This window comes from Scardinius erythrophthalmus (genome assembly GCF_964197995.2).
Source record: "Scardinius erythrophthalmus genome assembly, chromosome: 19".
Classification (NCBI taxonomy): Eukaryota; Metazoa; Chordata; class Actinopteri; order Cypriniformes; family Leuciscidae; genus Scardinius; species Scardinius erythrophthalmus.
The window spans coordinates 15,098,552-15,124,423 of NC_138239.1; the positions used below are offsets into that span (position 1 = coordinate 15,098,552).

General features: G+C 38.8%; 1 protein-coding gene across 1 annotated transcript in view; it reads left to right on the forward strand.

The window, feature by feature from the left end:
• Positions 1 to 15,476: 15,476 nt before the first annotated feature.
• The window catches only part of msrab (methionine sulfoxide reductase Ab), a gene marked incomplete at its 5' end in the record, with an annotated part of 29,618 nt that continues 19,222 nt past the window's right edge, over positions 15,477 to 25,872 (forward strand). Inside the window, 4 exon segments of the mRNA XM_081393935.1 lie at positions 15,477 to 15,549; positions 15,552 to 15,707; positions 22,991 to 23,059; positions 24,109 to 24,228. Of these exon segments, the coding sequence (XP_081250061.1) occupies positions 15,477 to 15,549; positions 15,552 to 15,707; positions 22,991 to 23,059; positions 24,109 to 24,228 (418 nt within the window).

The following is a 25,872-nucleotide window of genomic DNA, read 5'->3' on the forward strand; positions in this document are numbered from 1 at the left end:
TATATCACTTAACTCTTTAAAAGCATAGTTCGTTAAAAAATAAAAAAATCGTATTGTTTTACCCTCATGTTCCAAACCTGTTTGACACTTCTTTTTTCTTCTTCTGTGGAATATAAAAATTTGAGAAATATATCAGATTTTTGTCTATACAATGATGAATGTAATGAACAAAACTGTAACATCTTCAAAACATTGTGTGTGTGTGTGTGTGTGTGTGTGTGTGTTCGTGTTCAACAGAAGAAAGAAAACAGGTTTGACATTATATGAGGGTGAAAATGATGACAGAATTTTCATTTTTGGGCGAACTGTCCCTTTAAAAATCCCCAGAGTTTCTGAACGAATTCACATTCTCAGAACAGATACATTTAATATTACATATGCATGTTAAGAAAGACACAGCATGTTTGTTTCTGTATTTAAGCATTTATTTCTGTCTAATCTGACCTTACAATCATAAGTCAAAGAATATCACACTGGCCTATACACACTCACAATCAGCCCATATTTTGAAGGTTTTGTGGTTTGTATTGTATTTCAGTGTGCAACATCACCAAACCTTTCACTTTGTTTTATGAGGTTAAATTACCAGAGACATTTCACACTGAGTATGAGTCAATTTAACTATCCCAACGGTTTTGAGCTTGGGTAATTTGTCAAAGGCCGCAGTGTCAGTGTGGTCACAGCCATCAATCGATTAAACCTTTTAATTCGTGACAGTGCAGTAGAGCTCTGCCTCTTTAAGTGCAAAAACCAAATGTTTACAAGAAGCCTTATGTGCATCTGAATCAGTTTGGGTTTAATGTGTATGTTTGAGTCTTTAGTGCATTAAAATATTAGCCTGCCTATTTGGGTGCTTTGTGTGTGTGTGTGTGTGTGTGTGTGTGTGTGTGTGTGTGTGTGTGTGTGTGTGTGTGTGTGTGTGTGTGTGTGTGTGTGTGTGTGTGTGTGTGTGTGTGTGTGTGTGTGTGTGTGTGTGTGTGTGTGTGTGTGTGTGTGTGTGTGTGTGTGTGTGTGTGTGTGTGTGTGTGTGTGTGTGTGTGTGTGTGTGTGTGTGTGTGTGTGTGTGTGTGTGTGTGTGTGTGTGTGTGTGTGTGTGTGTGTGTGTGTGTGTGTGTGTGTGTGTGTGTGTGTGTGTGTGTGTGTGTGTGTGTGTGTGTGTGTGTGTGTGTGTGTGTGTGTGTGTGTGTGTGTGTGTGTGTGTGTGTGTGTGTGTGTGTGTGTGTGTGTGTGTGTGTGTGTGTGTGTGTGTGTGTGTGTGTGTGTGTGTGTGTGTGTGTGTGTGTGTGTGTAGGTTTGGCTATATTTGTGAGGGCCAAATGTCCTCACCTATATAGTGAAATATTATGACAACCGACTAGTGAGGACATTTTACTGGTCGTCACTAGTTAAAAAGTTTTATAAATCGGCCAAAATGTATTTTTATTTATATGTTTTGCATGGTTCTGTAGTTTAAAGAGGTAAAGAGTTGGGTTAGGCAATACAAATATAATTAACCGAATATAAAATCAAAGGAAGTCTATGCAATGTCCTCACTAATATAGTGAAACAAACGTGTGTGTGACTGTGCACGGATGATATTGGGGGGTGTTTTATGTATGAGGGGGAATAAGATGCAGCACATGGCTCAACCTCCCGTCTGTCTATATCATGCCGCCTGAGGGGCCCTTCTCTGACCTCGGCCTCTCTCTCCCCAGGGACCCCAAAACCCCTTGGGATCCCCAGACAACATAAAGGTGGGGAGGGGGTGGCACGTGTCTCTGAGACCGTTGATGCAGTGTGTGCTTAAGACAGATGCAGTCTAGTCTGTCCCTGTGTCTAACGTTCTCTGAAAATAAAGTCTGCTTAGCTTAGCAAATCAGATAGTGGTCATCCCTTCTGATGTTTACATTATGATCTACATTTTGTGTGATAAAAACTGCGGGGTGCCTTAGGTTTAGAAGAAAATCATCCTCGCAAATTATTTCTTGTGAAAATTCTTAAACTTGTGGACGAAAAAAAGCTAATGTATATGATTATCTTGCATAGTTTTGGATCAATCGCTATAACAGAGCAGGCCACAGGAAAGTCTGCAGAGATTTGCAGGCTTTTAGATCAAATCCGTGTGGCCGCTGATAACAGGCTGCACCTGAATAACAAAGAGATGCAGGCCTGAACACAATCAGTCTCGGTTTTAAGAGCAATGGATGTTGTGAATTTCCGTTTTGGGTTCTTCTTGTATCCCAGACAGTATTATCGCTTTTTATCCTGCTCCCGTAACCGTCCGGATTGTGTGCGGGGTGAGGGGTGAGGGGCGAGGAGGAGCGCGCGCTGCGTTTATCAGTGTGTTGACAGTCGAGCAGCCGCATGCGTTCAGCGCATTATCAAGAGCGCGCGCGTGTATTTTTGCCATTAGTAACGCCTGACCATGTCTGCAAAAGATGCAATTTACATAATAAAATCATTTCTGTACTACACTGAGGGACCGATTTATTTCAAACGAATATGTATATGGAGGCCGAACGAAAATATGAAAGGGGCCATTTAAATGTCCTTTCAATTGCATCAAATATATTTAACACAAGTTCAAAATAAAGCAGATAAATAACAAGATTTTAATTAAAAAAAGAAAAACAATCTTAATTTAGGATAATTATTATGCAAAGCCTTACCCATTTAAAGTTGTCTGTTTTTCTAGATTTAAATAGGCTAATAAATTATCTCATAAACATCGGTCATTTTCATATGTTTTTAAATGACAAAGAAATTATCCAAATTAATTAATTCCAAATATTCATGATTTGTAATTTGCTCTTAATTTTTTTCGAAATTACGTTAAAATAGTCTAATCTGACGTAGGCTATATTATGTGTTTTTCCTCTGTAGAGGATTTAGAAAGAATAGGACTAAATAAAACTAATGATAAAAATATATAGGCCTGTATTATTTAATAAATACATTTGTTGATATCTTTGATTGTATCTTTGTGCAGAGACCGAATATTAGACATAGCCTACTGATGTATTTGACATTTTATCGAAACGTTCAAATGCTTCTTATATCAGAATTTGGCTAAATTATTCTTTGATCCAAAATAAAATTGTTTTAATTTTTATTTTATTTTACTTAGCCTAGGCTATTCGATGTGGTCGTTAAATGTTTGTGGAATTCAAGAGTGACACCTAACCTCGACATGATTAAAGTGCAAGTTAACGTTCCTCTCAACCTACGTTCATAACTGCATTATTAAAATATTTATATGATTTTAAACAAGAAAAAAAAAATGTATAGGCCACTGATTTGCAAAAGCGTCTCTGGTAGTGATCGCGCAATTGTTCTTAATTTGAAGTCGTCAAGAGGACAAATGTGAAGTGTGGGGGCAAAAAAATAGTGCGTCTTAAAGGTTTGTAAGTTGTACGAACTAAAACAAAATACTCTGTGTAAAATGCAACACCAGCAACGTCACGTGCGGTCTGAATGACTGTCAGAGTGATTAATATTTGCTTTTATTGTCTTCACAGTTGTGTGTTCTTTCGACAGAATTCTAGCCTGAGGGGCAGAGACTCATCCCAGACCCTGTTTGCCTTTCTTTTGTGAGTAAAATTCATCATTAGTCATAAATAAATACGTAAACTTTGACCCTTCCAAACATCTGCGCCACGTGCCAAGAGCAGATAGGTGATTTATTACTGGCAGTTTGAAGGGACATTATTTGAATGGCAGAAGCTTGACGGTGGGCCTCATATGTTGGTGTTTGTGCTGTACTCCTGTCTAATATCTGCAGTAGCAGGTTGCAAAAACCCCTAAAAATACCTTACTAAGGCTTTTCTTAACTTAAAGGGTTTGTTGCAACGTGCCCATGATCTTACTCTGAATTCACTGCGTCACAGATTTGTGACAATGCTGTCAGAAATGACAGAATCGTGAAATATTCTAGTATTTAATTAAAAAAAATTGCACAAAATATATGGGTAAATTTAAAAAGCCCTTAATCCCATGCTCACTACACTGCATTTGCATATTGCACTCCAGTGCTTGTAATGATTGCTTGTGTTGTGAAATGTAGGTCATAACGCAACCTTTGCAGTTTTTGCCTTGGAGCCTTTTTCAGAGCATTGTCACTAAATATAATCTAATGGTTTGGGAAAGATACAGCCATGCCTTTCGTAAATCATTATATGCGTATTAGGCCCTGTGTTCATGTGTGGGGTTTTGTTTTTCAATGTGATGAATATTCGTTGGTCTACTCAAGTGTTTGCGATATATAAGGGAAGCTGCTTTCATGATATTGCTGTGATTCAGGTAGGGGATGGCAGTGGGATGATGCAGTGTATTATTTTATTGTGTACATATGATGTCTAATATGAAACCACAGTTGTAGTGACCGTACACAACGTGATCGGTCGCTCAGGTGAGTGCTGCTGTTGGCTTCTCTCTTGGCATTCACCGCGTGCCTTAATTGTATTGAAATTAAATCAAGGTCCACTGTGAACACAAAGAGCAAAAACCCAAGTTTCCGAACGTCGTCCACTTTGTCTTTTCGTACAAACTCTCTCTGTTCCTCTTCATCCCTGCAGTCTGGTCTGTACTCACGGCTAACGGTTCGGTCGTGCACTTCAGCTTCCCTGCCGGTTCTCTCGTTGTCTGTATTTGGTCCCTATGCGGTCTGCACATCCTGTTCTTGTCCTTCAGGACAATACCACGTTTCTGTACTCATCTAAAATCTATTTCTTCTCACCTGTTCTCCTCCTCCTGCATCTGATGTGGGCTTTGCTGGTGTTAGTGCAGTCGAAACCAGAAGTCCTAATCTCGCACAATCACACACACACACACACACTCACAGACACTTACAAACGCACCATCGCACATCTTTCCGAGGATTCTCCCTGTGTGTGCAGTTTTAAATCACATAATTCCCGTCTTCGATCGGCCTAGATGTGTGGTAAGAACAAAACATACATGACAATGCAACACAGTGTTTCTCATGGTCATATTTTACACACATATGCACAAAAACATTCCAGTCAAATACATTCAGACCTCTTCTAGCTATGCTTTACACCGAATGCATGACCTGAGAAATTACGAGAGAGAGAGAGAGACAGTGGAAGAGATAGAGGGGAGATAAAGAGGATCTACCTTTTGTTGTACCCATTCTGCATGAAGCCCTGGCACCTGCTTTCTGTTTCATTCCAGCAGACCTTTTTCCACTCTCGGCCAAACAAAGAGGACCAGCAAATCTGTGCGTGAGGGATGTGCGACGATGCAAAGCTATGCACTGCTCTTCCTCTCGTCCATTCAGCACGTCCACCGCCATGATGAGATGGCTGCCAGCATCGCAATGTAAAGCTAGCGCTTCTCTATGACAGTCTGTTCTCTCCCTCTCTCCCCCCACCTCTCTCTCTCTCTCTCTCTCTCTCTCTCTCTGTCTTTTTATTTCTCTCACTCTCTCTCAGCATACGCGCACCTATACGGCAAGCAAAAACAAGTACGGTTAAAATCACATCACATAAATGAGTTGAAGCTGACGATGACAGTTGAAATAAATGCATACATATGCATACAGAAGATGTACATGTATTTAGGATAATAACAATATTCCAAAACACATCAGTTACAGCCACAAGCATCAAATCACATACAAGAATTACCCAGAAGCACCGTCAATTGCTGCAAAACTACTGACATTAAGCAGCAAATTATCTTTAGATTGGTTCTTTTTCCTCGCATTCTCGCTCTAGCGGAGAAAACAGAAGCGTATATCCTGGTTTTTCCCGTTCTCATAGTTCCGTCAGTTCTCGCTATTCTCCATCCAAGGGTGAACGGGGGGTCCTGCCGAAGCTCTCTCCTTTTTCTGGGGGCTGGAGTGCAGGGTAGCAAGGGGAGATGTTCTGGGGGGTGGGGTGGAGGGGGTTAGGAAAGAGGTAGGCAGGTAGGAAGGTTTTCACGCATGCAGGAAGGGAAAATCAGGTGCTGGGATGCCGCAGTTGTTTGAAAACCAAAAAAAAAGAAAAAAAAAAAGAGGAGTTTCCCCCCCGTGCCATCAGCCTGAGAAAATCCAGCAGTGCGCGCCACTAAAAAAAACACGTATTTTTTATAAAAAGAAAAGAAAAGTTGAAAATGCGCATATACATATATAAGCACATCATATATGTATACATATCCAGAGGAAGAGGGAAGGAGCAGGTATGCAAGGGATGAGCGGTTCACACACATGGACACACACACACTGCGCTGCGCACACGCTCTGGCTCCAATTTATGCTCTCCGTTTGACACCACCCCCACCTCCCTGGGCACATACATACACGCGCACACACACACACACACACACACACACACACACGTGCGTGTAACGTCCCAGCTGATCGTGGTAGAGAGATTAGATTGTGGGGACAGCTGGCAGGGATTACACACGCAGGGGGTTGACTGAGCAAGGGAGGGGAGACCCTCTCTGACCAAGATATATACACACACACATACATCAACACACAATAAATTGCACATAAATGCAGGACCAAAGTGTGCAGCATCATGTTTGCCTAGAAATATACTGATATCACATAAATGGCTGCTATATTTGGAAATAAGTGAGCACACACACACACACAAACTGAATGCAAGGTGCACAAATAGCACGCATCTAGACGTTGAGGGTTAATGTATGGTAATACATACTGACTGCTAGGGGGTGGCGGGGTGACACAGTTGACCTTTGACCCTGGACCACTCCATCTTTTCAGGGTGATCAGCTGATTGCAAAAGGGGGGCCGAGGGGAGGCAACCCAATATGCTCCTCTGACACGCACGCACGCACACACACACACGCAGACGATACATCATGCATGATATAACACACGAGCCACTACTTCGCTAATGCGCAGTATCACTGCGAAACAGCAGGACGAGAGCTTCAAATGCAAAAGAAATTTTCATTTTAAATAGTTTTTTCTTAGTTCGTCCGAATCACACATGGTGTTAAATCTGGAAGCGTTTCAAAGCGTGAAACCCCAGTGTACGAGTTGTACAGAGTAGATCAATACTGTTTAGTCTTGGATTTTGAGCAGCGTTTGAACTATATCTGACATTTAAATCAATTCTATGCTTCAGCATTTTCTGATCTAGAAAGCTGCAAAAACATTCTGTTCTTTGATAAATCATCATCCTAAAATTGTATGCAAAATAAGAGATAGTAATTTTCTTAATTCCCTATTTTTCTCTATTATCCTCTGATTTATTGTAATTAAAATATTTCATTTATTTCATTTAAATATATACATATAAACCTATATATCTTTTTATAATAAATAAATATTTAAACATCACCAAACAATGATCGACAGAATGTCTTTTTTTTAAGGAGCTAAAACATAAAAGGGAATATTATGGGCGCGTTAACATCCACAACGTCTTTAAAACTGTGTGCACGCTGAAAATGTGTCCTCGCTCTATTTATGTCTTTATCAATGCATGTATATTCCTGCAATGAGATCATTATTGTATATTTTTTGCATTTTATGTGTGTACGCCCCAGGCAAATCAAACAGAAATGAAGTGTATATGGAAGAGATTAGGACCAGTGTGTGTGTGTGTGTGTGTGTGTGTGTCAGCACTAGCCTAGCCTGCATTCCTCCTAGCAATAGCGTCCTCTGAGTGCACTTTAATCTGTAATCTGACAGATTAGCAAATAGGAGCGTTTGAGCTGGATTATCGCCTCATTACAAATGACGAGCATCCCAGGACCTGCTCCTTCTGTGTGTGTGTCGGCATATTCTGTATTTTTTGTGTTTTGTGTCTGTGTGTGAGTGCTTTTGTGCGGTGAGAGCTTAATTTAAATACACTCCCATGATAGTGTGGGTGCCTCTTTAAAAGTGACTCCACATTTATTGCATTTTGTTCAAATCTGAATGTTAAATAGTTAAAACAGAACAGAATTGAACTGTTTAAATGTTTTTGTAATATTAATTTTTTTTCTATCCTTCAAAAATGTCAAATTTTCAGCCTTCATTGAAAGATTTTTTTTTTGTTGCTGTTGTTGTTTACTTTAATCCCAGAGTTCATATCTTGTATGTCAGCATCAGATTAAAATTTCCATCAAAAAATAAATAAACAAAAGCAAAGCAACCAGATGTTCTGTTGAAGCGGCCGGTCTTTGCGCTGCATCATTTTAAAGAGGTCACATAACAGATGGGTCGCTAAAACGTCCTCACCGATGAGCTGAAACGGGACATTTACAAGATTACAAAGACTAAGGCTAAATGAGTTTAAAACCTAAACCTGCAGTATTTAAGGGTGAAAGATAATTATTTTAAACTAATGCAAGCTACAGCATGCAAGTGGGAAAAAGGAGAGCAGTGCACTTTGAGTTGTGTGTATTGTGTTTCTTCGTTTTTGTGTGTCCCTGCTTTAAAGGTATGGTTATAATGCTGAGTTGGCCATTATATGTGTCTCAGGAGTGTATGTGCCTATGGGCTATGCACAGATGTGTATGTGAGCGAGCACTGATGCATGTGTGTCTGTACAGAATGCTTGGTAGGACATTTGGTAAATCCGGCAGCATGTGCTATTGTGTTCGCCTCTGCGCTAAAATGCATGCACACATAAAAAGAAAGCATGAAATGCACAGATAAATGCAACAAAAAGTACAATTTGTTGTTAAATCAACACAATAAAGGGATAGCTCACCTGAAAATGAAAATCCTGTCGCCGTTTATTCACCCTCATGTTGTTCCAAACCTGCATGACTTCTGTTGATCACAAAAGGAGATTTTTGAAGAATGTTGCAACTGTCTTGCAAAAGGGATTTTTTCTAAATATCTGCAACAAAATGTACAATTTGTTGTTAAATCAACACCTAAACAACACATTATAGGGATAGTTCTCTTAAAAATAAAAATCCTGTTGCCATTTATTCACCCTCATGTTGTTCCAAACCTGTATGACTTTCGTTCTTCTGTGGTCCATAAAAGAGATATTTCGAAGAATGTTGCAACTGTTTTTCAACACGTCTTCTTATGTGTTCTCGTTTTAGAACGACATGATGGTCCCGGAATTTTCATTTAATGAGTGAACTGTGCCGTCAGGTGATGCTCGGTTATTTCTATAAAATATTATCCCATAGATGCAAAAGGGACATGCAGTTTTAATTTGTCATATAGTACATGAATGTAGCATTCAAGGTAAACCGTTGGCATACAGTACAGGATGTGATACTAGTTATGGCAGTGCGCAGTGCGGTCTCCAGTGTACAGCTAAAAGCGTGAGCTCTTGGTCATGAGCACTTCATTGTGGATGGATCGATGCCCTGCTCTCCCCCTGGGTCACTGGTGTCCTCCAGTGCCCTTAATATTAGTGGTAATTTCATTAGCTCTGACCATATCACTCTGATAGAGAGGGCGGCTGATTAAGTAGAAGTGCATAATTGTTTTTGTCCCATTGAAATGACATCCAATGAAGCTCCATTTTGCATTTCTTTCATACCTCAGATCATTAATAGTTCTCTTTGTAGTCGAAGCTCTGGAATACTGCATTTGGAATGGGATCTAGCGTCTTCGGTTGCTTCTTGAAATAAGGATGCTCCTAGACCCTACAACATGACTAATTCCACACACACAAAAAAGAAGAAAAAAAAAGCAAGGATGGGAACTTCTCTTTCTGTCTCTCTCTCCCTCCCTCTTTTCTCAATACGCCCCAATAGTCAGCCCAGCAACAGCACACAGAAGCTCCCAAAAGCAACCCCCCTCTCACCGCCTCTGCATCCAAGTGACCCAGTTTCCACCCCCTCTCTAAAACAAATCACTCCATGACCCACTTCTTCATTTCGCACCACTTTAGCGTGCGCATGTGCTTCGCAAAATTATGCATCTGTCTTCGCTCTGAGGTTCAGAGGCATTTCATCTGTGCGTTTGGTTACAGAAAAATCCTGCTGGCAGTATAAAATCCCCTACATTAATAATAAACGCACTGAAGACTGGAGATTTTTCTGCCTTCTGCGTGTAGCATCAGTATGTCTGATTGTGTTAAAGACAGTCCTTCAAGGTCAGCATTGCTTCCTGTCCTGACCATCTCTAAACAGGATTTTTGCAATCACAATTATTTTAATCTGCCCGCTTTTTGTGGTTCCTCGTTGGATAAGTGCGTGATTTGTAATTAAAGTGCGCCATCAACGGCTGAATTCTTTTCTGATTAATGTATGTGATAATGCTCGTACTGCTGATAATAAGAACATGTCAGTGAGACTGTCAGAGGCAGCAACAGGAAGGCAAATCAATTTTGCGGCCTATTTAAGCAGAGAGACGAATGGTAATTTTTAATAATCAGCTACGCTCAGACGATAGGCCACACATACAAACAGACTCAGTTTATAAGGATTAATAGGTAAACATTTGTAATATTTAATCGTAGTGTTTTTCTGTAATGACAGATGCATACTGTCAGACTGTGGGGTAGAATTGATTCAGATTTATTTTTAATGAGCAGTGGGCCACAGTCATCCTTACAATCTCTGACTCAAAGGTGCATAATTTAGAAAAAAAATGTGGAAAATGTGCATTATTAATTAATGCATCTGCGTAAGTGTGTGCGTGCCCTGCAGTAAATGAAAGGCAGTGGGTCAGATTGACCCTGACTTATTGGTGACAGGATCCACATAACAGCAATTAATTGTAACTTCCTCCACCCCTCTCTCTTTCTTTTTCTTCTGATTTCTTTGGCACTTCAGATATAGATTTACTGTACATTTGTCAACTAGTCTAGTAGAGATGCATGCAAGCATGTTTCCTGCCTTAAATATCAGTATTTATACATTTTCATGTCATTAGCTAAGCTGTTATAGCTACTGTTAGAAGTTTATAAAATAATATTTACACCCAAATTATAAATGATCAAAATAAATTATGTTTATCCTATCCCATCACAGACTTTGCACTGGAATCGGCCTTTCATGATGGGTAAATCTCCCATGACACAATCACATTATGCACAGATGAGGCGAAAATACTGCATCTATTGTTTTGGCTTGGTTTATAATCTCTTTCTGAGCTCAATGCATTCATTCAGGAAGTTGCAGGTGGATTCTGGGATTGAAGAAGGGTGGATTTTTTGTTGTTGGTATTTTATCAATAAACTGCATTTACATTATACAGTTTGTGCTTAATATTTGTATTATATTCAAAACATTTATGAATATAAAATACTCAAATTTTATAATATATTATAAAATAGAATGTATTATACAATGTAAAAAATAAATAAAAAAGAGCATCACGGTTTCCACAAGAATATTAAGCAACACAACATTGTTCAACATTGATAACATTTGATTTGACCAAATCAGCATATCAGAATGATTTCTGAAGGATCATGTGACACTAAAGGCTGTTGGAAATTCAGCTTTGCCATCACAGGAATAAATTACATTTTAAAATATATAAGAATAGAAGACAGTTATCTTTATAATATTTCACAATATTACTGTTTTTACTGTATTTTGATCAAATAAATGCAGCCTTTGTGATCATAAGATTTGTTTTGTACAATACATATACATACATGTATTCAATGTAAGAGAGTAGATCATAAAAAGCATGCTTGTGTGAATTTGCCTATATTTTTGTAAATATTATTTATGCGTTTCATACCGCCCCCATAGCGCTTCCCCTTTTTTCCTTGTGATTTTAGCTTGGAGGAAAATGCGTATAAGAGACACTAAAAGCCTACAGCCACAGATTTCTGCGCAAGAGCGGGGTGGAAAAGAATGACTATGAGGGGGAGGGAGGGAGGGAGGGAGGCCAGTGGCACGTGTCCAGATTAAACATAATCCCAGCACAGGATGCCAAACAAGGCTTCAGGTGAGAGAGGAGCTCCAACGGGACGAGAGAAGGGTGGGAGGAAAGACAGGTGGCCAGGAAGACAAGAGAAAGAGAGGGGGAGCTGTGTGCGTGGATTTACCCTACAATATAATAATGCCCACTGGAATTATTGTTGCTAGAATCTTTATGTGTAATATGTATTTACCTTCTTGGTAGTGCGTAATATGGGAAAGAATGGGCATGAAAAAATGAAATGAATAAACGAGGAAACAGAAGCTGCGTTCAGAAGGTCCCATAAGCAGTGTTCACCATACACACTGACATCTGTGGAACTTCACTTTATCAAGACTGACGCTTGATAGAGCTTTCGAGTGTGATTATTATATATTTGTATAATAATTATTATATATTTGTGTGAAGAAAATGTATATTATAATATTTGTATTAATTATAATATAGTGGTTGGGTCGGTAATATTTTAAAAGAAGTTTCTTATGCTCACCATGGCTGCATTTATTTGATCAAAAACACAGTAAAAACAGTAATATAGTAATAATATCAATTTTAATATATTAATATAAATGTAATTTATTCTTGTGATGTCAAAGCTGAGTTTTCAGCAGCCATTACTCCAGTCTTAAGTGTTGCATGATCCTTCAGGAATCAATCTAATAGGCTGATTTGGTGCTCAAGAAACATTTAATAACAGTTGTATTGCTTGAATGTTTTTGTGGAAACGGTTGGTTGCATCTCATGCACTTCATACCCACAAACACCTGCGTTAAAATTAAACTGAATGCTGGGCCCTTTTTTATCACATCTATTTGAGCTAAACGTTGTGTAGAACTGAAGTAGTGCACAATGACTAAGATAAGTTTCCCTGTCCACTTCCTGTGCCGTGATAAATTAGTGCACACTTGTTTTGTTTCCAGTGCTGTTCTGAATATTCACACCATGCAAATTGAAATATCTCTTAATGTGGTCGAAAAATCAAGCGTAGCGTTAGTGGCAGGTCACTTCAGTCAAGCTCGCATCAGCTGACTCTCAGCTGATCCACGTCTACCTATAGGAATACGACGCCTATCACAGCATTCCAGTATATAAGTTACAATCAGTATTAAGGCAGATTTATCACGTTGCTCAGGAGCTAATTACACTCCTCCATCCCCAGCTCCTCCTCTCGTCCAGTCAGGACTTGGCCTCTGATATAACTGTATGCTAACTGTATGCTAGTTAGTTAGCATTAACTATATGCTAACTGTCAATCATCCTTGACAATATTGGTCCAGACAGAACCCTCTGTCTACTACATGGGACACTTTTGAGCGATGCAAGCGTATCCAGAGATAGAAACAGAGAGAGAAAGAGATGCAGAGATGTAGGATTATGGGGAAGCTGTAATCTGACCATCCCATGTGGGGTAAGAGTGTCTTACTCAAGGCTGCTCCGGGGTAAAAACAGCAAGGGTGGTGGGGGAGGGGAGGATGATGTCTGCTAACCAGTTAACGAGTTCACCAACTAATCCTGAAGTGGGATTGGGTGGATGCAGACGGCCCTGGATTGGACACAGTGGTTGCAGTGTGACCTTCACGGACACACTGACGATACGTTTTGAGTGAGTGAGGGGGCAAAGAAAAAAAGGATTTCTTTAGTGGTGACGCAGAAGCGTGATTTATTATTTTAATTAAGCATCTCACTCGAGTGAGACCAGCAAAGCCACAATTATGCTAAAACACCCAACAGTCGACTGCCTCTTTTCTTTTTCATGTTAATCAGAAATAGATGTGTGTGTATGCGGTAAGCATTCAAAGCTTAACAACACTCTCAAACTGTGATGTAAATGCCTTCACAAAACAAATCAATGTTTAAAACTAACCCATCAAACCTGCTGCCAAAAACACTATAGGCCAATCCCTTTAGAAATGGCCTTAATTAATCTCTGATTAACTCACCCTTTAAATCCATTTATCACTTGTGCTCTCCTTTTCTCTCTTTGAATGTATACCTATTTTAACTTTTCTCTCCGTTCTCAACCTGTAATTTATCATTAACAAAATCCATATATTCAGCCTTCTGCATCATATCAGACACCGTTCAGCATCCCGCCACCCACTCAGAATTTACAAACCTCAGGATAAGAATCACACATACTAAAACCACAGAGAGATTTCTTGAAAAATAAAGTTGTAAAGTTTATTACAATCTATTTTGACAATATGTTGCACCAAAACTCCTCTACAGATAATGGAAACACAATTTATTGAATATATTAATATTTGCTGAGAAAAGCCTAAACATTATATATATATATATATATATATATATATAATGTTTAGGCTTTTCTCAGCAAATATATATATATATATATATATATATATATATATATATATATATATATATATATATATATATATATATATATATATATATATTTGCTGAGAAAAGCCTAAACATTATATATATATATATATATATATATATATATATATATATATATATATATATATATATATATATATATATACATACATACATTAGATAAGAAAAGAGAGTGATAAGACTTCACTGAATCTGTATGGAAATCTGACCAGAACAGAAGTTATTAACAGTCCAGGAATCGTTTTCATTTCATGACTCAAGGTATTTAACTGTTTTACAGCTTCCATGAACCAGTGATTTCCTCCTCAGGTTTTATTTTAGCACTGCTGCTCTTGCCTGCCCGCATTTAGTAATTATATCTAATTTGCAAGGTGATTTTAAAAGCCTCTCTTTCTAACCTTAACACCTCTACAGGTGACACCAAACCTACTGTTTTGCTTAGATAAGAGGCTGTAAGCAAAAAATGCCCACCTTTTTCTTTGATTCATCACTCCAGTTTGAGCATATATGATGAAGCTTAATGTTTATTTACTTTCAAAAACCTTTTACTTTTACAAATGTTCTTGATGCAATGTTTACACTATGCATGTATGTAGGCCTATCTACCTATGTAGCTATCCATCCATAGTTAAAATATGGTTGAAAAAACCCTGTAGAGGAGTATTCAAAAACTCAGAAAAGAAAGGCTACACTTGCAGACATTACTGCTACAAATCTTGAGTTTATGGGATTCTGTGGATCACTGTGGTCTGTGTTAACCTTGTTTAATATTTTAAAGCAGGGAATATATTTGGATTGAAGGTTAAGCACAGCATACATACAGTGAATTAAAAGGTTAGACTATGACCTAAATTGACAATTTCGTGTTATACTGCTTTTTTATGGCACTGTCTTGAATTAAACGAGGAATGGAATGTTTAAGGAAGGCATAGCATCCTTTCTTAGACAGGCTAGGCAGTGCCTTTATTTTGACACTTGTACCTGAATAAAGCAGCCATTGCAATGGAAGGGAATAATGCAAGTATTTACATGCGCAGAAATAGCAATAATCATGATGAATGGATTCCAGATGCTAATTTTAATGTATGCAGCCGCGCTCCTCTACGACAGTACACAGATGCTCAGTTTTGCTATGCCGGCAGACGTAGTGACGCTCATTTGCATGCCGAACTGCTATCTTAATGTGGATATTTATTTTAATTCAATTTCTTACCCGCACATACCGCACGGGAGGCTTTTGTGGCAAAGTCACATTAACCTCTGGCTAGTTAATATTCATCTGGCGAAGTCCCCCATCACTTGATGAATATTCATGAGGTGGGCGAGGCTGTCCCCTCACTCCTCCTTCAGCTCCATGGCGCCCGCGCAGACATGTTTATTTCTGCAACGGGAGCGCACACGGCCATCATCATCATCCTCATCGTCATCGTCCTGCAGCTCGCTCTGCGCGTGACAGTCGCTCAGCTCAATATGGCAAACAAGAGCGTTTTGCCCGCCAAAGAGCGCTCACTGAAGGGCAGGGAGGAGAAAATGGTCGTGGCAGGTAAATTCTGTCTTTCGTGAAACTCGGCTGCCACGCAGCGGGTCATGTCACATGTGAAGGGACACTGATGTAAAAGCAGGTGGATGTGACACTCGTGCGTTTCGCATAGAATAAACTCTCCTGTGGCACATTACATCCGGGACATCAGGCCAGTTGTAGACGACAACTTCCGCATTCAAACAAAAAAACATTGTAACCGAAATTCCGAATAATGCCACAATTAAAGTTACTTCACAATAAATTAATATAAAATGTCCTTAATACAGTAGTGTAGAATTATTCCATGTTCTGTCATTTTGTGTAACGTTAATATATTTTTTTCTGATGGAAGAGATAGCAAGTTACCACATTTTTATTGTAATTTGGTAGCAAATGTCTTAATTTCCTTTTGGGTTTTGAAACTTGCATCTTTATTTTTTAATGTTTTATATTTTTTATATACCCTAATTAATAAACTAAAATATAGGCTACTTCTTTACTTTTTTTAATAATTGAGAGATAATTTGTCCTTCGGTCTTATTTGATACTACATCTTTTAGATATAACTGTTATTTCATATAGCCTAATGTCTATATCTTTAAAGCTCCATACCATAAATGGGTAGACAAAACACCAAATTAACAGTAACATGGTATTTAAAGTTATTAGAATAACATTTAAACAGATCTCACTTCATTTTACATGACTTTCATCACATTAATGCCATTGTCTTATAAGACATTGTTGGGAAGTAAACCAAGTAAAATCTGCATACCACCAAAATCTATGTATCTATTTATTTATTTACAAGTATTTAGATTAACATAGAATGATGGACAGTAACTCAAAACTACTTCACTATTATTAGTATTAATATCGTAAATAACACATTTTTTTATTATTTAAATGTATAAAAAAGAATTTAGGCAAAAGTGTGCAATATAAAAAAGTATTTATTCCTTTTAACCCATTAGAATTATAATCTATTGAAATGCCTAATATTATTAATGTCAATTTGTATTGAGGACATAAGAAGTAGTAAATTGTAGAAATGACCCAGAAACAATAGCTGACCTGTAGTAAATAAAGTCAAAACTATGGTCACCATAGGAAAGATTAATGAGGCACAAAACCAAAATGTTTTTCTTTTTGTCAGCAAAAGCATAGTGATTAAAAACAGAATAATGAGAAAATGTCTCTTTTGGATATTTGATTGATTTTCAGTGACGTCAAACTCTCATTAGGCTGGGATGATTTGATGAGAAGCAGCATTAAAACGGTTCAGAACTAAACATTTAGTGTGCTAGTGTAGCCCACATTCACTTATTTTACATGTCTGATACTCTGCTACGGATAGATGAAAGGGGTCATAAAAAATGCATCAGTTCTTGGCTTACTTGGCAGGACTGAGTTCTTGTCTTTTTAGAGTAAAACTCGGCACAATTGACTAGTAGACCTCTCTGCCCTTATTCCAAAAATGGTTGTGGAGTTCCTCACTGTAAACAATCAACGAAACTATATTACCACCAACAAACAATAAATCAGGTGACTGTGCCTTCAGATATAACCATGACAGTTTTGCTGGCCTGGTGCATCCTGGGAGTTCTGGTGCCCTAGCAGTGTCCAGGGGCCCATCTGTGCATTATGCGCATGAAAGCTCCGCCCCCGTCACGCGTTCCCGGCCCTTCTGTCGAAGCAGCTCGCTGTCACGGCATGGCGGAAGCTTCCGGGCCTCTGCATCCATGGGGGGTGGAACAGGGTTTTGGGGAGGATGATCAAACCTTACCTGCTGTTGCCATGCTGGCACAGCCTGAGAAAATGTACTGATGTCATCGCCACAGTCACGCCTCTCTATTTAAATGTCTTTATTAGCAGTGTATTTAAATGTGACGTCAAAATATGCATTTCATTTGATGTCATCAAATGAAATCTCTGAAAAAATTGTTTTTAGTTTTGTAGTATGTAATCACTTTACTAGCATTATTTTTGATTCAAATAGGCCTTATTATTCTTTTATTGTGTGTATATCCTTTGAAATAATGTGCATTCTACATCAGTGCCATTAAAGAGCAATTTCATGTGACCTTGGCGACGAAACAATTTCTGTAAAGAGTGTCTGGATGACTGCTATTGGTTTTCCATCACCCCCACATAGACAGAAGTATTAAGCACATGCTTTTTATCCAAAACAACATAGAATGCACAAATAGGAGGCTCGGTCCGTCGTGAACAGGCTGTAGTTAAGAGCTTTGCTCAAGGGCACAGTGGTGAAAGGAGTAAAACTGAAATCAAAGTAGCTCTCCAGATCCTGAGCTTCCCCTTCCTGAGATTGAAACCGTAACCTTTGAGTTAGTGGCTGAGATTCCAAACCCTTAGTTTACAATACACTGACCTGTCAGTATAAATCATGAGCTTTCTGTCATTTTTTTGAAAACATCTAGATTAGACTATATAGACTATATTATTGGGGTCTTCATGCTGAGTGAAGCTATCCGTTCATCTGTGAACACTTTTATACAGGCATTACAATACTTCGATTTAGCATCATCAAGTCATTCAGAAAGTTGACATTTGTTTGCTTAGGTTCTGAAAATACTGTCTTTTCTACAACTGTATTATGTTAGCTTATGTTTTGTCTCGGGCATCAGAATGCTGGAGGTGTTCCACAGATTAAGTGCACTATCTTGCAAACTGTAGTGATGGGGGGGGGGGGGGCATTCTTCACCATAGCAACCGGAAATGGTTGCTTGGATACAGGTTTGAATAGAAAGTATGGTATGAATGCATCAGCAGTCGCCTCCAGGGGACATACAGGCACTTGAACTTGTCGGTGACTCCAGTGTCTCAGCTGATTGAAGTTGACCCAGCATGAGGTGGTTATGTTGCGTTCCAACAGAAATGGTCTTGAATATGCCATGTTTAACAAGAACGTGAAGACCAGTTGGTTAAGACACTTTTAGACTGATATTGCTTTGATTTTTTCTTCAAACTCAGAGTCATAAACTCAGCAGGTAGGCCTCCACACACAATATAGACCTTTTCTCCACAGTATATTTGTTTATATAATCATACTTGAAGCAGGAGACATGTTTTACCATCAAGAAAATTTGCTTGGACGTTGAATCAATCAATATTTCACCTTACTAGCTGCGTTTATAATAGGATTTAAGTGGGGTTACGAATAGTGAAATCTTTTCCAATTGTTTGAAAACCTTCAGTACATGCCATTGATTCTTTTGTGACTTTGAGTTGTCTGAATTTTGCAACCAAAATCTAATAATGTTTGCGTCATGTCTTGTATGTTAGTAACATTTGAGCAACTGCAAAGACTAAGGTGCCTCAAAGAAAACATGGAGCCCTAGATCCAACACCAGTGATATGCATCCAACCAATCACAATTCATCCTTATGCCAATGTTACAGAGGACAAGTATTCCTTTCAAAAGCGCCGGCGGCACCGTTGACAACAGAAACGTGCTGTAATAGTCCAGAAGAACATTAGGTCCTTGGGTCACGAGAAAGTTGTTGTGTGTAGGGATTGTGAAGGGTCATTCCAATGCCATGATGATGGATGGGCAGACTTTGCAGGAAAAACATGCAATACCCTGAGAAATAGTGTTGCGATTCTGCGCGATTTCTGATATTTGACAAGGCTATTGCTATTTCTTCTGTTTGCCGGAACACAATTCACCCCATTTAGGTCCGTTCTAATAAAAGTTTTGGTGAAGAAAGGTCCTTTTTCCAATCTTGTCGCTCCAATAAAAAAGTCCTCTTCTGATTCTTTTGTCAGCCTCACCCGCCTCCCTTTGCCTCACTTTCTTTTTTCCCTTTTGTTTTCACTGTCCTTTTTTCGGCAGAGCGGTTGGTAAGGTGTTGTGGTGTTGGCGAAGGCGTCTTTTGGCACAGTCACGGGGCACTGTTAAAGGAGGCAGACTGGCACCTCCTGGAGCCATGCCAGAGCTCCTCGGGAGAAATACCCACTGCTGTGGTTGGTGTGTGAGTGTGTGAGAGAGAGATAGATTGAACAGGGAGAGAGAGAGAGAAAGGCATTATGGGAAGGTGAAGGGAGGAGGTTGGAGAATGATAGAGAGAGAAAACACTAGGTTTGCGGTGCCAGAGCTTTTGTGGATGTTGGTTATGTTGGCGTGTTCTTGGCTAGGTTCACTTCATTCCAGTTTGTTTGTTACGTTATTTTTTTTCTTCACTGGATTGAGCGGCTGTGTGTTCATCTGCTGCCAAAAGGAATGAAGGAATGAAAGACAAAAAACGTGTAGCTCCTTATTTCCGCTGCTCTAATCTGTTGCGCATCCCTTGCTTTTATTCCTCTGCCCATTCCTGTCTTCATCACTCACTCTGAAATTCATTTATCTTCCAATTCTCACCTTTTTTTATTTGGAAAATGTGTTTTTTTTTTTTTCTTTTCTTTTCAGATCCTCCCTCGCAGAAATTAGAAATGGCATAATTGTACACTTGGCTGGCAGGTCAGTGCCAGGTGGTCTGTTCGAACATAGTGAGATTTGGCAAATGTGACTGTAGAGGTGTGTGATGCACAAGTCCTCACTTCGACAAGAAGAAAAGAAAGCTTTGCTTGTCAAGGTGACAAAACAAGCAGCTCTTTTTATCTTGATTTGGTAGCATGGCTTTTGCCTGCCTGTCTTTGTCTCTCAGTTGTTTGCTTGTCATCTCATTTCCTTGTATGTTAAACAGCGTTCTTTTTGTTAAATATGCTCAGTGTGCAAAACAGGTTAAAGTTTCGCAAAAGAAACCAAACACACTTTGTGCTTTAATTCTGGCCTGCATGTCCTGTGGATGCAGTGCCGATGGATAATAGAATTCAGTATCAACTTGTCATCTAACAGCTGGCTAGTTTATATGGGTTTATTTTATTTGTTATTATATTTTTAGTGGCAATGGTTTAATTAGCATGATTCCCCCCCAAACCAGTTTCCCTCCCTGCAGCCAATTTTATTGGTTAAAAGGGATAGCCTAGTTCACCCAAAATCAAAATTTCTGTCATCATTTACTCACCTTCAAATTGTTCTAAACCTGTATTAGTTTATTTCTTCAGTTGAACACAAAATAAGATACTTTGAAGAATGCTGGTTACCAAAGCCATTGACTGCCATAGTATTTTTTTCCCATACTATGGAAGTCAATGGCTACCATCAACCGTGAGTAAATGATGACAGAATTTTCATTTTTGGGTGAACTGTCTATGTAAGATTAGGGTGTAGGATTGGTATGGTTAGGGGTTAGTGTAGTGTTGGCAATCAGCACTGTGATTGACATGACCAGTGACATTTAGAATCAGCTGTGGAGTTTGCGTTAAACTGGTTTGGGAAAAAGATCACACTGTTTAATTAGCATGCTGTGCTTAAGCTGTTATCTGCATGGGAGAACCCTCTAAGTGAGTGTTTTGCTACTTTAAAGTCCCTTTAAAGCACTGGTGTAACAGACAGCAATATGTCTTTGGCTATTGCGTCACGTCTTACAGCGTGTTTTATTACTTGAGCATCTCGTCAAAAGTGTTTTTAAGACACCATGGCCCTGTTTCCACCTGATATTAAGATGTGTTTTCAGTGATCCACTGTCTTACTTGGATTACGTATAGTAAGAATATTATTCCCATGTTATGTGGATTATGTCCGATCAGGAAAGGAAGCGAATAAAACGGAAAAGGAAGCTGCAATTTTAAATGCAATCCATGCATTTTAGCACAAAGCAGCGAAGTTTGAATTGCTTGGTGAGCTATCTTACACAACACGTCCCACAATGATTACGTATTAGTTCAGTAGGCTAAGGGTAGTCTTTTGTTTAAAAGAGAACTAGGTCAAAATGTTTTAGACCCCGTTTACACTTGTCATCCACTTGTAATCGGATCAACGAAAATACATAAAACCAGGCGTAAACAGGGCCTGTGTCAAAATTAAAAACTTTTTTTTAAATGAAAAAGTCTGTTACATTCCATCGCACTACATCTAGCTGTTTTTGAATGCAAAAACCTATAAATAAATTGCCTGATTGTGCTCAGAAAACCTAAATTAATTGTTTCAATGTTTAATTGTTTAAAAATGTAATTGTTCAGGGCTTCCTGTTAGTTATTCAGTCATTCAGACAACCCACCTACCGGTACTAGTAGATTTTGAGAATATATAGGTTTGTACCTCTAAAGATTCTCGATTTTTACATTTTCTGAACAAAATGTGAGATGTTATTGTCCTTGCAAAATGTCATTGCTAGCTGGTTGCTTACTGCCCTAAATCAAAGGTACTCACCCCTAAGTCTCTATTATGTTCTGGTTTCCAGAAATGGCTTGGGTTCCTTCTTCAATGCACATCTATAAGGGTTTGTTTCACACATTTATGTCTGTCAGGAAAAAATCTGAAGTCTTAGAAAAGTAATAGCACACCTCTCCTTACCAAGCCACAACATTTGAGGCGTCATTCATGTCCGCAGCCAAAGTTTAATACTTAGAGTTTTTAGAGGCTAACTTTCATACTGAGCTTTTGCAGTCAGTAATGGACAGATTTTCAGTATTCAGGTCATTATCATATATAGTCTAAACTTTAGGAAGATTAAAGAAGGAATGGGGTGCATGTTGCCCTAAATACGCTATTGTGTGTGTTTGTTTGTGGGGCCATGACACATCTCTTCATCCATATGCTAATATTAGTGTGCTGTGTGTAAACCACTATCCTTTGCTGCCTGGAGATTTAGGTGGTAAATCACTTCAGTCTTCTTAGCTCTAATCCTCCCCACATCTGTGCCCCTTTTCTCTTCCTCTTTACTGCTCTAATTCCAGTATGGCACAGTTGGCCTCATCCATCCAACTCAGGAAACATTTTGTTTGTCCACCCTCTTTTTTCTCCCTGTGGCCTAATCCACTGCAGGTCGTTCTGTAGGGCTTTCAGAGAGCTGGTGTTGTCTCCTTCCAATGCGTTCACGTCACTCATGGTTTGTGACCTTCTCTGGATGGTTTAGAGGTGTGTGTGTGTGTGTGTGTGTGTGTGTGTGTGTGTGTGTGTGTGTGTGTGTGTGTGTGTGTGTGTGTGTGTGTGTGTGTGTGTGTGTGTGTGTTGGGTGGGGGAGGTACAGCAGTGTAATCGGCTAAGTGTCTCCCACTGCAGAAACAGCAGCACTGATTCAGCTTAGCCTGAGCAGACCAGGCAAATCTGCAATAATCCTCACCACAGAAACCAGTCTGACAGTCCCACCATCTGGAACAGCGCCACCTTGTGCACACGTACACCCCATTGATAACACAACATTTATATTGCTGTGTTTCTCTTGCCTATGTTTCTGCAGTAAAGCACACCGCCAATGGGAACCCCACAGTGGAACCATTTCCTGACAGCATGGAGATGATCATGTTTGGTGAGTTTGGAGAAGATCATATTCCAGACATTCTTGGGTGCAATTAATACATTGCTTCCTAAAGTACCACTTGTGTCAGAGTGGTGGCTCATGGCAAACCTGGGTTTGAGTCCAGGCTGGGTCATGTTCCTATCTAATTTCTCCCCCTCTCTCCTCTTGATTTCCTGAGCCAATAAAAATGTGGCTAAGAGCCTGTTTAAATGAACAGAATCAATTGATACAGAACTGTAGTTCTGTTCCAAGACCTAGTAAGCTGCCTACATAGACAAAATGTAGAAATTACAATTTAAAACAACTGTTTTCTATTTTAATATAAAATGTAAATTAAATTTGATAAAATGTAATTTATTCCAGTGATGTCTAAGCTAACTAAGTCTTCAGTGTTCCTTCAGAAATCATTGTAATATGCTGATTTGGCGCTCAAGACATATTTCTTATTAATATCAGTTAAAAACAGTTGCTGTTTAATATTTTTGTGGAAAAAGGTGATACATTTTTTCAGGATTATTTGATAAATATAAAGTTTAAAAGAACAGCATTTATTTGAAATGAAATGTTTTGTAATATTGTAAGTGTCTTTGCTGTCACATCTGATCAATTTAATGCATTCTTGCTAAATAAAAGTATTATATTATTCTTTCAAAATCTTAACTTTTGAACTGTAGTGCAAGTGCTGTACATAGGCCATAACTTTCTCAACAGTCACACACATGAATAATTGCTTTTCACACGAAGCATCTAAAGCTTGCAGTTGATTCCAGTTGAGATTGATGTTAGCTTGGGACTATGCTAAAAGGTTATAGCACAAAAATAAAATTAAATAAAAAATTATATGAAATTCATATTTTAAAAAAGAATAAAATGCCATTTTGAGGTTTTATCTATAATTTTTTTGGGAGGTATCAACAGTGTCTGAATTTGACTTTTGGTTGATGTCAAACAGCTGTAGTTAGGAAGGCTTTGTAGTGGAACCAAAAAGACAATTTTGTCACTTTTTAAGTCAATCCTATAATTATTTGCCATTTAATGTCTGTCCCATTTCTGTTCAGGTATGGGATGTTTTTGGGGAGCAGAGAGGCGCTTCTGGAGGATTCCTGGTGTGTTTTCTACACAAGTGGGCTATGCTGGGGGCTTCACACCTAACCCCACCTACCATGAGGTGTGTTCAGGTGAGTCTTAACTATTCGTTCCCCTCCCATATCAAAGAGGTTTCCGAACCGTAAGGCCATCAGCAGCTTCATTGTACCCAAATTTGCTGCAGCCTTCACCAAAACATTCCCTTCATCTGCAGTGAACTACCCAGAGTGCACTGCTCTCTCCCAGATCCGCAGCCCTTCCCCCTTCCTCTGTATGACCTACTTGTAGCCAGACAGTTCAGAAGAGATGAAATGGAGGGAGGGATGCAGCTGTGATGTTGCAGTTTCTCAACTGGTCCCAGTGAGAAGGTTCTGACTGCAGCTCTGCAGAGGGTTGGCTTCACACACACATTGTCTTTTAAGTGTGTAGTTTGGAGAAGACCTGCAGATGTCAGAACTGTGTTGGGTGTTTGGGTTAATATGTAGACAGGCTTTGTTATTTGTAAGAGTAGCAAACACATATGCAAATACAGTTTTGCACAGTAAGTGCATGGTGTTTGAGTACCAGTCAAAAGTTCGGATTCATTTGACAGAATGGTTCTCATGATCTTAAAATCCTTTTAAAGGTTTATACTTAAAAGCTTGAAATTATGGTTTTATTATTATTTATTATTTTATGAAATTATAAGTTATCATTGTGCCTTTTTTGTGTGCCTAAATTGTTCTTGAATTTGTTTACAAAACCATTTTAAAAGTTTAAGACTTTGTGAGATCTGCTTTAGTACAGTTTATCAGCATCCCAGGATTCACCTCATGAAGTTCATCGGTATCATAACCACAAGAAATACAATCAAATACACTTACTGTACCGTACTAAGTCAGTAAATGTTTAAAATGTTTTGAAAGAAGTCTCTTTTGTTCACCAAGACTGCATTTATTTTATTAAAAATAGTAATATTTAAATATGGAAGACATGATAATTTTTTTCATGATTCTACTTTATTTGAAATATAAATATTTGTATTCATTTCTTTACTGTCTCTTATGCTCAGTTTAAAGGGATAGTTCACCCAAAAATTACAATTATCCCATGATTTATTCACCCTCAAGCCATCCTAGGTGTATATGACATTCTTCTTTCAGACGAATACAATCGGAGTTATATAAAAAAATGTCCTGGCTCTTCCAAGCTCTATAATGGCAGTGAATGGCCATTTATGTTTTGATAAAAGTGCTCCAAGCGGCCCTGGGGGGTTAATAAAGGCCTTCTGAACCAAAGCATGACATAATGACAAACGCGGAAGCGCAGACGATAGAGCAAAACAGCAGTCACAGATTAAAAGTCTAAAACGAGAATTTTTAAAGAGAAATGTCAGAGGAGCTTGAGTTTGTTGCCCAGCCCTGTTTGGTTGAACCGCGAGAGGCGTAAAAGCATGACGCTACACCTACATTCTACGTCATACATCGTCAAGTGTTACTCTTTTAGCATAAGTCAACTTGCGTAGGCTGTCTGCTGGAAGCTAGTTATTTTATTCAATAATGTTTTAAATATGGATATTTTTCTTACACGAACACATCACTTTGCTTCAGAAGGCCTTTATTAACCCCCCAGAGCTGTGTGGAGCACTTTTATCATGGATGGATGCACTTTGATGGACTTTAAAACATAAACGGCCATTCACTGCCATTATAAAGATTGGAAGAGCCAGGACATTTTCTTATATAACTCCGATTGTA